Source organism: Scleropages formosus, chromosome 5 (genome assembly GCF_900964775.1).
Source record: "Scleropages formosus chromosome 5, fSclFor1.1, whole genome shotgun sequence".
Lineage (NCBI taxonomy): Eukaryota > Metazoa > Chordata > Actinopteri > Osteoglossiformes > Osteoglossidae > Scleropages > Scleropages formosus.
The window spans coordinates 24,998,934-25,013,823 of NC_041810.1; the positions used below are offsets into that span (position 1 = coordinate 24,998,934).

General features: G+C 49.1%; 1 protein-coding gene across 3 annotated transcripts in view; it reads right to left on the minus strand.

The window, feature by feature from the left end:
- Positions 1-207: 207 nt before the first annotated feature.
- The window catches only part of lrrc4ca (leucine rich repeat containing 4C, genome duplicate a), a 58,460-nt gene continuing 43,777 nt past the window's right edge, over positions 208-14,890 (minus strand). For all 3 annotated transcript variants that reach the window (XM_018765644.2, XM_029252059.1, XM_029252060.1), the window contains exons 2-3: positions 9,275-9,343; positions 208-5,016 (exon numbers count right to left, since the gene is read on the minus strand). In XM_018765644.2, the coding sequence (XP_018621160.2) occupies positions 3,007-4,950 (1,944 nt within the window). In that variant the 5' untranslated portion in view covers positions 4,951-5,016; positions 9,275-9,343 and the 3' untranslated portion in view covers positions 208-3,006. The remainder of the gene's footprint in view (positions 5,017-9,274; positions 9,344-14,890) is intronic.

Sequence of the window (14,890 nt, forward strand, 5' to 3'; positions counted from 1 at the left end):
GTAGGAAAGTTATCAGGATTCAGCTATCCTGAGTTTTATACACCTACTCGAGCGATAAACATCAGAGCATCAAGTGGAAAGTAACAAACTAGGGTTACTTAAGAATCACATGTCTGCAGGCATGTCTCTTTCTCTTAATGTAATGCTGAGATGTACGTCGCGTTGGAAAAAAGTGTCTGCTAAATGAATAAATGTAAATGTAAGCGGCTCCTAATATTAGGAGGGGTTCAACGGCGACATTTCAAACATACAGACCTTTTCCAGTGTTTTTTTTTTCAGCTGCCTTTCCTCATCTGCTCTCTCAGGTTTCGGTGGGTAGCAAAGCGAACGCGGCCTTAGTTAACGCAGCCAAATGCGGGTGTAGGACCCCTTTTGTTCAACTCTCTCGTGTTTCGAAACTTTTTGGCTGCGATAAACGAAACGCATCTCGTGTTTACAGCGCAATAGCGCCGCACACGATGCACGCGTTTCGTTTATGCCAGTGAATAGGAGGTTGGGGACACAACTCATTTTTTACATCATTTTAACCTAACGAAGTATCTTAAAGTTCATAAATGTATTAACGAGTCCTGCGTCATCAGTTCTTATTTATAATGGCTACATTCAAATTTTGGCAGTCGAACTTGCAAAAAGCACTCTAGGGATTGTATAATCTTATCAAGCTTCTACTGATAGTTAATAGTTTACATTTGACGTGATTAATATTAAAAATGTTCCGAGAGCAGCTACATCGTAGCTTGAGATTCGTACAGAACCGGACCCGTCAATAAATCGAGGCCAACGCTATTGAGCGTTGATTAATATTGACACATGGTGTCAGGGATCATCCTTCCAGCATTGGTCAACACTTGGTCCCACCATGACAGGCTGGAAGAGATACAACAGCGCACGCTCGGCTCGTTCAGGATCACGTGGGAAACCGTTAAAAGGGCCCCTCGACAATTTACGCGCGTGCAAATTAATGGCATCTTCGCTCCTGTCTCATTCCCGAGGATCAGGAAAGAAGCACGAGACAATAGAGAAAAAAACAGCAATATTTTATTTATAACCTTATTTTTGTGTATGAACTACAAACTCTGGATTCTATAATCGATCTTCATCTTTTTCAAAGGTCACGAAAGTATGTTTACATGAAAATCAATTTCTTATTCTCTCACAGCATGTTCCTCTTTTTTCCCCGCCTCCATTTTCACAACAGGTTGGCACATGTAAAATTAAATTTTAAAAACGTTTTTGTTTGCATTTTTTTCATTTTATTTTCAAAATGTCTTCCTTTTATATAAATCTATCACTACAACAGCATTCCCTCTGAAAAAAGGAACAAAAAAGGGAAACGAAAGTAAGAATGCAGAGTGACCCTCCCCTCCCCCAGACTAAAATTTCATCAACAGAGTTCACCATAAAAATCCCAGAAGAGTTCATTCAAAACAAAAGGGACAAGGTGGCTTGGACCCCTTCGTCTGCTCAGTATACCCACCCACACACACACACACACACACACACACACGCACACACACTCTCACTCAAAGAGGCAATGGTTTACCGCAGCGCTCAACTCAGCTTAAGGATGTCATCTCCGTCCAGCGAGGGGAAGCCGATCGACTGACCGTGGGCAGCTACAGAGATCTGAATGGGGCGGGCGGAGCAAGGAGAGGTGGGGTGGGGCTTGCTGGGGTGGGCGGGGTTTCTCCATCCCTGGAGCTATGAACCTGAGAAAAGGCTTGTGACATCAATGCTGGTGTACTGTGAAGACCTCTTGTCAGGGGGACCGAGCGCACAGCATCCCTCCTGCTTATTACTAATATTAACAATAACAATAATAATAATAATGATAATAATACCAACATATCAAGGTAATGTGCAACAGGAACGGTGTGTGACTTTGATTCACGCTGAGGCAGAACACACGAGTAGCGACACAGTGACCGACGGTTCTGGGGGGGGTGACTGACGGTCAGTTGTAACACGCTTTTTCCAGGGAAACTCATTTCAAGCGACCGACGTGGCAGTTATCCCCTCCACCTAATAATGTCAACGTGAGTCTCCCTTGTCCGCCTGCTTCAGACAAAGAAACGCAACAGAAGTAGTATGGATTTTTGCTCAGAAAGAGTTGAAAAGTGACAAGTAAATATAACGAAGCGGCCATAACTGGTGCACCAGAGACACCTTCTGCGACCCTTTAGCCCTTTAGTCTTCCGTTTCCTGCTCCGGGTACTCGAGCGTTTAACTGGCGACGCGTCGGTGCCGCCGGGCCTCGCTCCTCTTATTCTAGTCAAGGTCACTGGTTTCCATGGTGACCGAAGCAGGCTATTTTGGCTGAATTATTTATTTTATATTATTAATATTTTGTGTGAGAAGGTCTCATGACAATAGTAGAGCGGCACAATTGTTCTTTTTTCACTCTTCTGCCTGCGCTCGCCGCCCTCGTCGTTTTCGCACGATTAAACAAACACTAATATGAACTAATGCGAGGGTGGCTCTCAGATAACCATGGAATCACAATCGGTTTTTTCTTTCTTCTACAGGAGGAGAAGCCGAAAGCCGTTGGGCCCTCCACCCACCACCCCGTGGTAACAGTAACAGTCAAGTCGAGCGACGTCCCTCCATAGCACCCCTCGGTGTTGGGCCCGATCGACGGTTCGCCCTCATTTACACAGAGTTCGTAAGCATGCAGCCCCGGTAAACCATTCCTCTGGGAAAAAAAAGGACAATTAAGCGCTGAAAGGAAAGAAAAAAAAAACCAATAATAACAACAAATTTGCAAAACACATGATGTTTCATCTCGATTTAAGCACAATAGATTTCTTTAAATAAATAACCTTTGCTTTGTAAAGACACTTTTTGAAACAGTAGACATACCCTATTCTCCAGGATCGTTAATAAACGTCACCATCTGTTGCTCTCCTCTACGTCCATCTGTTGTTTCTTCTTTTTTTTGTTTTTGTCTTTTTTTCCAAACATTTTTATTAATAGCGTTTTTATGATATTTTTAATTACGAAACAAAGTTAGATCTGGGTCTCCTGCACGTTGTCTTTCGAGCTTGCCCGGATTAGCAACGGTTCGTGCGCCGAGCTGTGCACGGAGTTGACGGCGGAGGCGTGGTTGTACGCGGTCTTGTATGAGTTGTAATGGTTGAGCTGCTCGTGCTCCAGCGGAGGCAGCGTCAGATGGCTCTCGAGGGCCGGCGCCCTCGCCAGGTCCTCGTCCACGTTGATGATCTCGATGGTCCGCGTTGGGGCGTGCTGGTTCTGCTGGTGGTGCTGCTTCCGCATCTTGTAGAAGATGACGAGCATGACGGCGGCCATGAGCGTGATGGCCACAAAGCAGCCGATGATGATTTTGGTGGTCTTCATCACCTCGTCCAGCCCGGCGAGGGAGCCCTCCCCGCCCACCTCCGTTACAGGGACCGTATAAGCCTTTTCCGGCGTCCTCGTCGATGGGGGGGTCCGCGCTGTGGTTGTGGCGCTGCTCGCCGAGGAGGGGGGCGACGATGACTCCCAGCTGGCCGAGGACGGGGTGGGCCCTGCGCTCCGCTGCACCGGGGTCCCAACACCGTCGTCCTGAGACGGCTCGATCGTCTCCACGGTGACCGTGGTGAAGTAGCTGAAGCTGCCATTCTCCGTGGAGGACACGTTGAGCGTCGCCGAGGCTGTTGTGTTGCCGGCCGAGTTGCTCACCATGCAGGTGTATGTGCCCGTGTCCTGCACGGTGACGTTGGTGAAGTTGAGTGTGCCGTCGTTGAGCACTGAGATGCGCACCTTGTACGCACCGTGCGTCATGATGGAGCCATCGGGAGTGATCCAGCTGACTGATGTCAGAGAGTTGGCTCTGCATTTGAGCTCGGCGGCCATGCCCTCTGTCACGTTCAGGTCCGCGGGCGGCTCCACAATGACGGGGGCATAGCAGTGGAAGTAGTTCTGGTCCAGCTCCCCGATGTAGCGCCCCTTGTGGCTCGGAGGGGTACTGCAGCGGGCACAGCAGCTGGTGTTGGCCGGAACCATCTCCTTGAGCCACCAGCTGAGCCAAAGTATGTCACAGTTGCAGTTCCAGGGGTTGTGGTGCAGGTGCACCCGCTCCAGGTGGTGCAGGGGAGTGAACAGGTCATGGGGGAGCAAGGTAAGGTTGTTGTGAGCCAGGTTCAGCTCCACCAGAGACTGCAGGTCATCAAAGGAGTTGCGCTCTATGGTCTGGATGTGGGCGTGCATCATCCACAGCTTCTGAAGATGGATGAGGCCCTTGAAGGAGCCTGGGCGGATCACCGACAGCTGGTTGCCGGACATCTCCAGCTCGTCAAGCCTCACCAGCGGCGTGAGGTTGGGAATCTCCTTGAGGTTGCACATGCCCAAGTTCAGGTAGCGCAGGTTGCCGAGGCCCTCAAAGGCACCCTCCGACACGTACGAAAGGCGCTTGAGCTCGCCCAGGTCGAGCCGGCGCAGGGAGGGCACGCGGTTGAACGCGTACGAGGGAATACTCTCGATGGGGTTGTTCCTCAGCCAGAGCTCCTTGAGCTTGGAGAGGTACTCGAAGGCGCCGTTGGGGATGGTGGTGAGGCGGTTGTCAAAGAGCTCCAGCGTGTTGAGGTTGGCGAGCCCGTTGAAGGCGCCAATCTCGATGCTGCGGATGTGGTTTTTGCTCAGCTGCAGGATCTCCAGATGACGCAGATGCTTGAAGCTGTCCACCTTGATCACCTGGATCTGGTTCTCTTGCAGGTTCAGGTAGCGTGTGTTGGTGGAGATGCCGTCAGGCACCTCGCGCAGACCGCGCCGGGTGCAGATCACCTTGCTGAACTGATTGCTGCAGGAGCACACGGAGGGGCAGGTCTGGGCTCGCGCCAGGCCCGCTACCACAAGGAGCTGCAGGGCAAGCAGCAGCACCAAGAGGGGGTCACACAGGGCCCTATTCTTCCACCTAGGACCTCTCATCGTCTGCCGCTGCGGGTCGGACGTCATCTTGTTCAACGTTCATAATTCGCCAGCCGGTGGAGCTCTCCTCAGGAATCTCTGCGCCCCAGCGGTCTGGCAAGAGAGAAAAGGAATAAGGGGATGGGGCAGTGATGACGACGACACAAGTTTCACCGGTACATTTTTCTTATGCTTGCTTTCCCCCAAGGCAACTAACGGTGCCAGGTCACTATGCCAATTTACCCATTCGTAGAGCGGGATAATATTTACTGTATCAATTCAGGGTAAGTACCTCCATCGAGACTACTGGAGTAGGACGTGGGATTTGAACCGGGGTCCTTCGATTGATTGCACCTCTAACATCATCATACAAGCGTCTCCAAAATTAAAGATCGATCAGTGCGGAATCTCCGTGGAAACGCCAAACAACGAATATGTGGACATGTGAGACAAAGTGTCCAGCGTCTTGCTATCGGAGCAGCAGTTGGGCACGGGGATGCTCCGCAGCAGGCTGGACGTCTCGCCGCATGTCCGCTTTGCAGTTTATCGCCAACTCCCCAAGACCCCAAGAAGCCGAGTGAGCCGTTAACATTCCCATGCCTCCAAGTGCAGGCGGCCCTACCGCTGGGATAAATGTTCACTGGCAGATCCAAGACTCTCCTGACCTGGCCCGAAACAGGACCTCCGACAGATGACGTGTGGGATCGTAGAAGAAGCTGAAGGAACGCTACGCTGTTTGGCTGTTTTTGTTCTGCTTTCTCGTTTTCGAAAACACGACTGCACCCGGTTACTGCGGAGAGCAGGACACGATGTCTTGGCTGCCCGAGACCGATGTCTCTGGCTCTGAGCACCGCAGTGACGTAGGAAGCCCCCGTCACTTGATCCCGCCACCACTTAAAGACCCTCTCGACCTGGTCGCCCTGCATTCCTGTCCCAGCTGTTCACACCCAGCAGCCTCAGTGGCTTCCGTTTCCTTGGCTACTGTTTTCTAGCTGCCACCATGCCGCTTCCTGTCCTTGGTTGCCATGTCAACCCCTTAAGATGGGACATCGAGAGTCAGGCTTTTTCAACACAAGACCCCGACTTGACATCCAGACGGATGTTGTCTACATTTTGGAAGCGGAAAAACATTGGGATCGAAACAGCCTGTTGCGCTAAAGATAAACGCCAGTCTCCCGAGGGGCTGTCGCAAAAAAGTGAAGGATGACAAGTGTTATTTCTTTATTAATAACAATTAAGGAAGAGAATCCATGAAGCAGCATAGAGCGACAGGAGCTTGGGGGGGGGGCAGAAACGTGAACAGTGGACATGTCTGCGATAAATAAATTACCGAGAGCGTTTTTACCAACTGATGTTGGAAAGCCTCACAGGTCTGATCAATATTCTTTCAAAGAAATAAAGCGCCTGATGTGAGCTGAGCGTAATCGTGGGCAATGTTTCCACACTCGGTTCATATCACCCAACAGAACATTTGAAAGCTCCAAATAAACTGAACCCATCGCACAATTATGCAGAATATCAAAAAGCCTTCCGGTTCTGCTTCTGATGTGGTGGTGGTACGAGCTCCCTCTGTTCCTTGGAACTGCTGAATCCCACCTTTTTCAGACTCACTTCTAACCCAATTTCCCAAATGCAGCAAAACACCGCTCCTTTCCTCAGCGTGCATGTGCACCATACCAAATACATGCTTTTCCGCCTTAACAACCTCGGCGTTTCAGAGCCTCTCCAATATGCATGTCGTTATTTTCCGTGCATTAAACACGCGCCAACAGGAGCACGGTAGGTGCGTACAGAGCCCTTCCTGCTTTTTAACTGCTTTCTTACACTCCCGTTTGATATGCGTCTACATGTTTGATATCACGCAGCTGAACATAATTATTGGTTTTGACAAAACTTCTCCTTTGATTAAAACAAGCCGCGGCATAAAACAAATTGATGAAAAGGGTGCAGACAAGAGGATGCAAATGCAGCCTTCAGATGGTCTGTAAAGGAGCAGATTTAAAGGGAAAAGCTCAGGCTGAGATACCATCATCTTCTTCGTTCCAACCGCCTTTGATCGGAAACCATTTGGTAAGCGAAGGAAAGGTGGGAAATGGCAGGAAGTCACCTCGAATTTCTGGGTCTACGGTCACCTTATGCCGGTTTGCGCTCACATCCTGGTGCTAAGCCCTGCCCTTCCGATTGACCAACCCGGGGCCTCTGAAGATGAGCTCTGCTCAAGGAAGAGGAGCCATGGCACGCGTGGGTGTCAGCTTTGTTTCACTAAAGCTGGGACGGAGGCTTTGTCGCAATCTGATTTGGAAATTACACGTAAAGGGAGGCCGCTCCGAAGTAACTGTGAGAAGAGACAGAAGTGGAGGTTTTCAGCATGAGCGGTTGAATTCGTGTCGGAGTGAACGTCTGGGACATCAGACAAGATGAAGGTCGAGGACGCTAGACACGACTACGCGAACATCGACTGGTGGTGAGGAGACACTGTCCGCCAGCGTTCGTTTGGGCTCGTGAAAACAACATGGGACGTGCCTTCGACTGGGACCAGGAGGGCAGAAGTTTCCGGAGGCGCCGTTCTGCAGACCAGATTCGACGAATTTGCCAGCGGAGTTGAATGTCGCCTTCCATCTGAAGGACCTGCCTTCAAATCCCACCTCCTGCTGTGTTGCCCTTCATCAAAGAACCCTGAACCCATACAGTAAAAGTTATCGTGCCATATAAAATAAGTGAGCGCCTTAATGTTGCAAGTCTCTCTTCGGAGAAAAGTGTGAGCAAATTAGTAAATGACAGTGTGAAAGTCTACAAGACCATGGGTGGTAAGGAAGTCAGAACCACAAAAAGTTCATCAGCTAAGGGTCAAGGTCAGTCGTGATCCAGTCACCTAGTAACAATCGGGGTCATGTAAACAACCCACGTGAATGCCCTCTTCTCGCTTCTTGGTTCCTTTGACGTTACATCGACTGACGTTACCAAACATTCACACCTCAAACAGGACATCGTAACTATCCAAATCCATCATAATCCAAAATTTACATTTATTCATTTAGCAGACACTTTTCTCCAAAGTGACGTACTGTCTCACAGAAAATACAATGTGTGCATTACATTAGCAGAAAGAGTGACATAGATGCAGAGTCGTGATTATTAGTGCGTTTCTTTCCACCGTATGAACCGATGTTCCAAAATGCACCATTTTCACTATTAATAAGCGACAAAAACCTCTGTTTGCCACAAGGCCACGAGCACTGCAGGAGGGAGAAAAGGAAGGTGAAGCCTGCTGCTCTGTGGCCACGCCCCATTGCTGGAGGAACGCAAAATGAAGAGCAAAAACAACGTACATGGTGAGCGACCGGCTGTACTTGGGCAATGCCCACTTCCAGGACTCAACGTCCCGGCGCTTCAAGCGCGCCGCCCCATTTGTTCTGCCGAAGGCATGCGTGACACCCTCACATGTGATCGATCGCCTCGAACCAGCAGGGGGAGATGGGTATCAGCATCAGTCAATCTTCTCACACGCTGAGGCTCAGCGCCTAGCACAGCGCAGGGGTGTGATAAGTGAGTGCTGTGGCCAGCAAGCCCCACCGCCCCCCCACTCCTCATCTGTTCATCTCTCCTTTCACCCCGGATGTCTATCGAGCGTACGGAAACGTGCCAGAGATACGAACCCCATGCGGCGCGGCGCTGGAACGTGTTCAGTGGCAAACGCCTCAATTGCCCCCTATTAATTTGCCCCCTGTGGCGGCGCGGTAGGGGGCAACTCGAGAACTCGCCGATGCGCCAAGCTCGCTGTCGTGCCTCCCGTTGAAGTGGGACGCCCGGATGAAAGGGACTGAATGACAGCGCGATGCAAGGGTATTGCTTTCTTTCTTCGCTCACGTAATTGTTATTGTTATTTTCGCCTCATCGCACGACGAAGCGGAAACTTGTTTCCAGGAACGCGTTTCTAGGCCATGCTGTCAGCTGTGTCTGGGTGTCTTTGCAAACACCCTGTACCGCGAACACATTCCGCGAACAGTTCTCTCGTGATCAAGGGATAATGAGGCCGGCAGATCGACATCGTCTGTCGACGAATGCGTCATTCTTCTGGTCTTCTGACCCAAAACTGCCCGCATCTGCGAAGAGGGAGACCAGATCCACACACGTGTAACTACGAGCATTTCAAATAAGATGCGAAAAAATGATGACCGGAAAGATGTTGACATGTAAGAAACGGGCTCAGGAGTAGCGGTGCTGTCCAGAAATGACTGCACCGGGGCCGAGAACGTTGTCGACACGGGTGTGATGGAAAGACAGAGCCCCTTCCCTTGTTACCGCTCCACACGCCTGCCTTCCTTCTCCACAGAGGGGGTTGTGGTGGCGGGCGGGTGGGGCTTTCTCTTACCTGACAGCTCATTTGCGTTCGCCGTGGTCCTCAGGCAGCTTCGGTCTCAGTTCGGGTGGCCCAAGCGCTCTGAGGCAAAAGAGACAAGGACAGGAGAGCAGTGAACAGACATGGCTTTCGAACCCTAGACTCCGGAGCCATTATCAGTCAGGGACCCTGCGCTCTGGGAGGTCCAAGGCTCTCGCATCCTTGATTCTCAGACCTCCGATTGCAGAAACCCTGGGTGCAGGATCCTGGACTTTTGGGCATGTCACTCCGCCGCTCGACATATTACAGGTGGATTCCTTCCATCACACGTTATTGCATCATACTGTTTAAATGCTACTTATATAATTTACAGTTGAAGTACAATCTCACTTCAGTAGAACTGCAGACTTATTCTCCAAACTGGATGGATTGGACCCCCGGCGGAAGAGCCATGAAATTTCAAACCGGTGGCCGCTATTTTCGACTTATTTAACACATCACTTCAACATTTAGGTACGACCGTCTCGTTAGCGCTCCTACTTATTCATCACCATCATCATCCTTGGATTTACACCATTAAAAGGGCCAAAATCAGTTTCCCCTTCTTGTACTGGGCTGCAATTAATCGAGTGTTCTTCACACACGCTAAAGTGCCACACGCTCATTTGCATATGGAAATGCAGTCGCGTGCAGGTGACGCACTGAAACCATAATGCACCGTCCCAGAGCGCCGGCAGACACAGCAGCACGCCGACCATTGGTTGACTATGCACAACATCTTCAACAGCATGTTTGAACATGGACACTCATACACAAAACACACACACAGGTAGGAGAGCGACATAAAAGCAAGGTTACAGGTTCCAAAGCAATAATCTGTGGATTGCTCAGGACTTTTGTGCAGGTTTTGCCTGGTAACAGAGGAATACACTGAAGCAAACACACTATCCTGGGGATACCTGGAGAGACCTGAGACCAGGGACACACGAACACATTTGGGGTAGGCTGAGTGCAAGGCGAAGCCAATCCACAACTGCTGCGGAACTGCTCCGAGACCAGTTAAATCTGAGCCGGAAGCCAGCGAGAAAGAGGCGCCATCCCTGTAGCTACCAGCAGAACTCAGCTGAGTAATGAAATGAGTCATTATAATTACAAGGATGATGATGATGATGGCGGCGGCGATAACCACTACCCTCATCATCATAATCCATTTTTTCCCCCCATCAACAGAGAATTATGCTCCCAATAATATCGTGGATGCTTCAAAATACATGTTTTGCATAATTAGTACAGAGAGGCATACACATTCAAACATATGTGCAGTAAACAGTTGAAGCAATACACAATGCTACATAAAACAGTTTTGCTCTAAAGCTGCTATTACACTATTTTCTATTATATATGTTTGCAATAACTTGCCAAGTTCCGATTGCTTTAGGTTTACAGTTTATGGTCTGTGTGAGCCTCGAAATCAATCTTGGAGGAAAACATTTTTCCTAACCTGCTGCCAGTGTATCACAACGATTCTTTCCTAACAAGGCCACCAGCGGTCCGCAGTGGAACCTCATTTTGGCGACTGCTCCTTTGCTTTACTGTACATTGCAGCAAAGCCATGGCCCCAAATCCACAGATGTTTCAGGCGTGGAGATTATCTGGATGCGTCCGTATGCTCGTCCCTCACAAAGAGCAAGCCTCTCATAATCGGTGTGTTTATTGACTGTTCTACCAGCAATGTCCCTCCTCACACACATTGTCTGAACCATTTGTCCCATACGGGGTCGCAGGGAGCCAGAGCCGAACCCGGCAACACAGGGCATAAGGCTGGAGGGGGAGGGGACACACCCAGAACGGGACGCCAGTCCGCTGCAAGGCACCCCAAGTGGGGCTTGAACCCCAGACCCACCGGAGAGCAGGATCTGGTCCAACCCACTGCGCCACCGTGCCCCCCCCCCCCCCAGCAATGTCCCTCCTAATCTGACCAAAAGCCTTTTTTTTATGAGCACACCTAGAACTCTAGGTTTGGTACCGACGGACAGCCATCATGGCACCGCACGTGTGAGACAGACACAGAGAGTCTGGGTGTGTTCCTCTGGAGACAATGCGTGACAACATTCAAAGTATTAATAATGGCCTATTTCCAGATTTGTGAGGACGTAACTGTTTCAATGGCTGTAGTGTACATAATGGCTGCACAGCATCCAATTATCTCGATGCACGCGGAGCAAAAATGTTACAGGTGAGAACGGACGTCTCGCGTATTTATTCCTGAAATAACAAATTAGAGAAGATGAACGGTGACACGAGAGAATGAGTTTGCATCCTTTGGTATGTCTCTTCCGCAACAAGAGGTGCACCATTAAAACCGAGTGGGAAACCATCAGACTGACGTTTCCCGACTCCTCATCGGGTTGGTTCTTAACACGTGAACCAAATTAGCCCAGCAAACTATGTGGGTGCTCGTAATAAACACATAGCAAAGCACTGGATTTATTTAATAAAAATTACATTTATTACGGAATCATCCTTTTGAAAATCAGACGAATAGAGATGCCGCCGGTTCCTCGGGGTAATGTAGTAAATTAATTATATTTGCATTTACACAAATGTTTACGTGAGTAAAATGTGGCGTTTCAAAACATTTATCAGTCACAATACCACAGTAAACCATAATAATTACTGAAATGAATGATTTCTTTCCTTAAAAACAAAAATTTTTCTTTTACAGTCATCAGATAGATGCAGCGAACCACTGCAGCACCAGTAACAATGAATAATTTGATATGGAATTTGTTATCATAAAGAACTAATGTCATTTTTTGGCAGATGGAAACAGGAATCTTTAAGGATTTGTCTTTCAGCGACTGCATTGTTATATCACATTCAGAGGCTCAGCGGGTGTTTCCATCCGCAGCGATATTGCCTAGACGGCCTCAAGTTGTACGCTTTTATCAGTTCATACAGCCGGATGTTTCTTTGCGAAAGCAACTCAAAAAGAGGTCCCACCCTGCCGCGATGGTCCAATGCGAGGACCCCCTTCTGTGATTTCAACTAACAGTGATTTGTTGGTGGATTCAGTTATAGAACTGGAACCCAGAGAGCGCAGGGGCCATGCGCACATAGTGGCCGGTTTGTACCGGGCAAAGGAACCCCAATCCCAGGCAGTGGACTATTCCAATTCCAGGAGCTGGTGGAAGGTGGAGAAATGGGTTCACAATGCTAACGAATGACTTCCGAGCAAGCGCCGCGATATGCAATCTCACAGTCAGGGGTGTATCTTTCTTTGAGTAGTTCAAGTGTGCTTCCTCCTCTGCGACATTGCGAAGGTGCAGCGCAGCCACGGCCCACAAGGTAATTGGTTAATTCCGACCGCAGACCGTTTCCCTCACATCATTCAGCTGTGAAATTGATTCCTCTTTTTGCCATTTCTTTATTTTCGAGAGGTATACGCCGGCCCACTCGTGTCAATTTTCATGAGGGGAGGGAGGAAAAAAGGTAATTGGTTTGGCCCCTTAGAAAAGCATCAATTCGCGACAGGCTTTATGATCCTCCTTTAGAGACGAACAAATATCAAAGGGGAGAGGAGCTTATGGGGGTGCTTAACAGGGGAGGGAAAAATAAAAGAGCACACAAAAGGAAAGATGTAAGTACAGGAGAAAAAAGAAAAAAGTACAGAATACCAAATAAACGGTGAAAAGGCAACTGAATTAGCGGAAGAAGGAAGATGCGATAGCTGAATGTGGAGAAGCCTTTGGAAGAGCAGAGAATTACGCGTTACATCGTCTTCCGCGTTTTCCCATTTGCTGAGCGATTGTGCCGAAGGCTCGCAAGAGCCTCTGGACCAAAAAGGAACAGGGTCTCTCTGCTTTTGTGGTGGAAGAAGTGGGATTTACTTCGTAAGAGAGAGAACTTTGAAAGGCTGAAAAGTCAGGGAAGGAAAGGTGATTTATTGGATTACTATTTCTATCTTTAGATATTTACCTTTCATATATAAACCTGCAAGACTCCTCAGAATATCTGCCTGAGGCTTGTAGCCATTTGTTTTTGTCCACTCTTGAGGATGTTTTTAAGTGTGTTCCCCAAAACTGCTCACGCTACAATGCTGTATAAAAGGGCACGTCACAGAAGACAAAATACCACAGGTTTTGGGGTGATGCCTGATGTACATCCTAGAAATCCCAGAAATAAATTCAACAATCCTTTTTGGCACTCCTCTCCCCCCATTATTTTTACTATTAATATGTCAAGCGGGCAATTTTCTTTAGAGCAACTTTAACATTTGTATAGTTGGATACCCTTACTGCACCAAGTGTAACACCTTACCGTACAACATCAGGGAAACAAATGGTTAAAATGTTCATTTCAAGAGGTGTTTAGAAGAGAGGACATTAGAGAGAAGGATCGCATTGCCGAGCACCCTGGGGAACGGTCAACCGTGATAGAGGCGGAGGTCAGGATCACCCCCTCCTCCGCAACACCGCACGTCACCGGGCTCCCACTTCAGAAGGAGTGATCCCAGCACGCAGCGGTGCCCACCCCACCCTACTTGTTCAGCGCAAGTGCTCTCTCACAGACTGCCGCCCACGTTTCATTCCCTGTCCCAACCTCTCTTTTCAAACGAGCCAAAGCGATCCGATTGGTCGCCGGGAAGTCCATTCGGCTCCCTGTGTCATTGGTAGGTACGACCACGCGGCGGCACACGCGGTGAAGTACCGGCTATTTACAGATGGCATTAAGTGCTATTTTCTACTCCACACAATCCGTGTTACTGCAAGTTCACAAACAAAAAAGCTGCGGCTCCTGCGGTGAGAGCTGCGATTTCTTCTTTAAGTGATAAATCACCGCCACTTTGGGTCCTCCTCTGCAAGCGGACCGCTTAGGCACCCACCTCATTTGGTGGAACAAATTCTCATGAATCACAAATTCCTTTAAAAATACTACAGCAGAAAATCTACACTTGTTGCAGATTTTTTAACACGTTTTTCCCAAAGCAACTTACTGTGTGAGCTACTTGATTTGCCCATTTATACGCCAGGGTAGTTTTTACTGTATCAATTCAGGGTAAGTGCCCTGATCAAGGGAACTATAGCAGGAGGTGGGATTCAAACAGGCAACCTTCCTTAAAACACTGTAACCTTTACATCAGCAGTAACAGCGACTTTCATGTCGACAAGGTTTTTTTCCAATTACGAGCGCTGTCATTTGGAATCTGGAACAAGCCGGGAGACAAGACTGGAAACTGGGCCCTTGGCCCGCAAAGCTACAGCTGTGACCGTTACGCTATCTGCTGTAACACGTAATAGATACATGCAGGGTTTACCAAATGGAAAGTAAACATGATGTTGAAGTTCTGGACGCTCGTGATAGAGTATCCATGTAAAACGGATGTCCGATCGCGTTACCTTTGCAAGCCGACAGTCCTCACGCTGCTTCGTACACACGCTCAGATGCTCCTGAATAAAAAGCACAGCAAAGTGACCGAGTGGCTCACAGGTGACTTGCTGCCACCTTCCAGAAAGCACTTAGCACGGTGCCTCCTGCAGGGCTCGCGCCAATGAACCTACTGAGAACTCTCGCTTCCGGGAGGTCCCCGCAGCAAAAGGAAGAGGAAGTCCACGGAAACGGAGGCAGGACCGCCAAAGCACCGCCGAT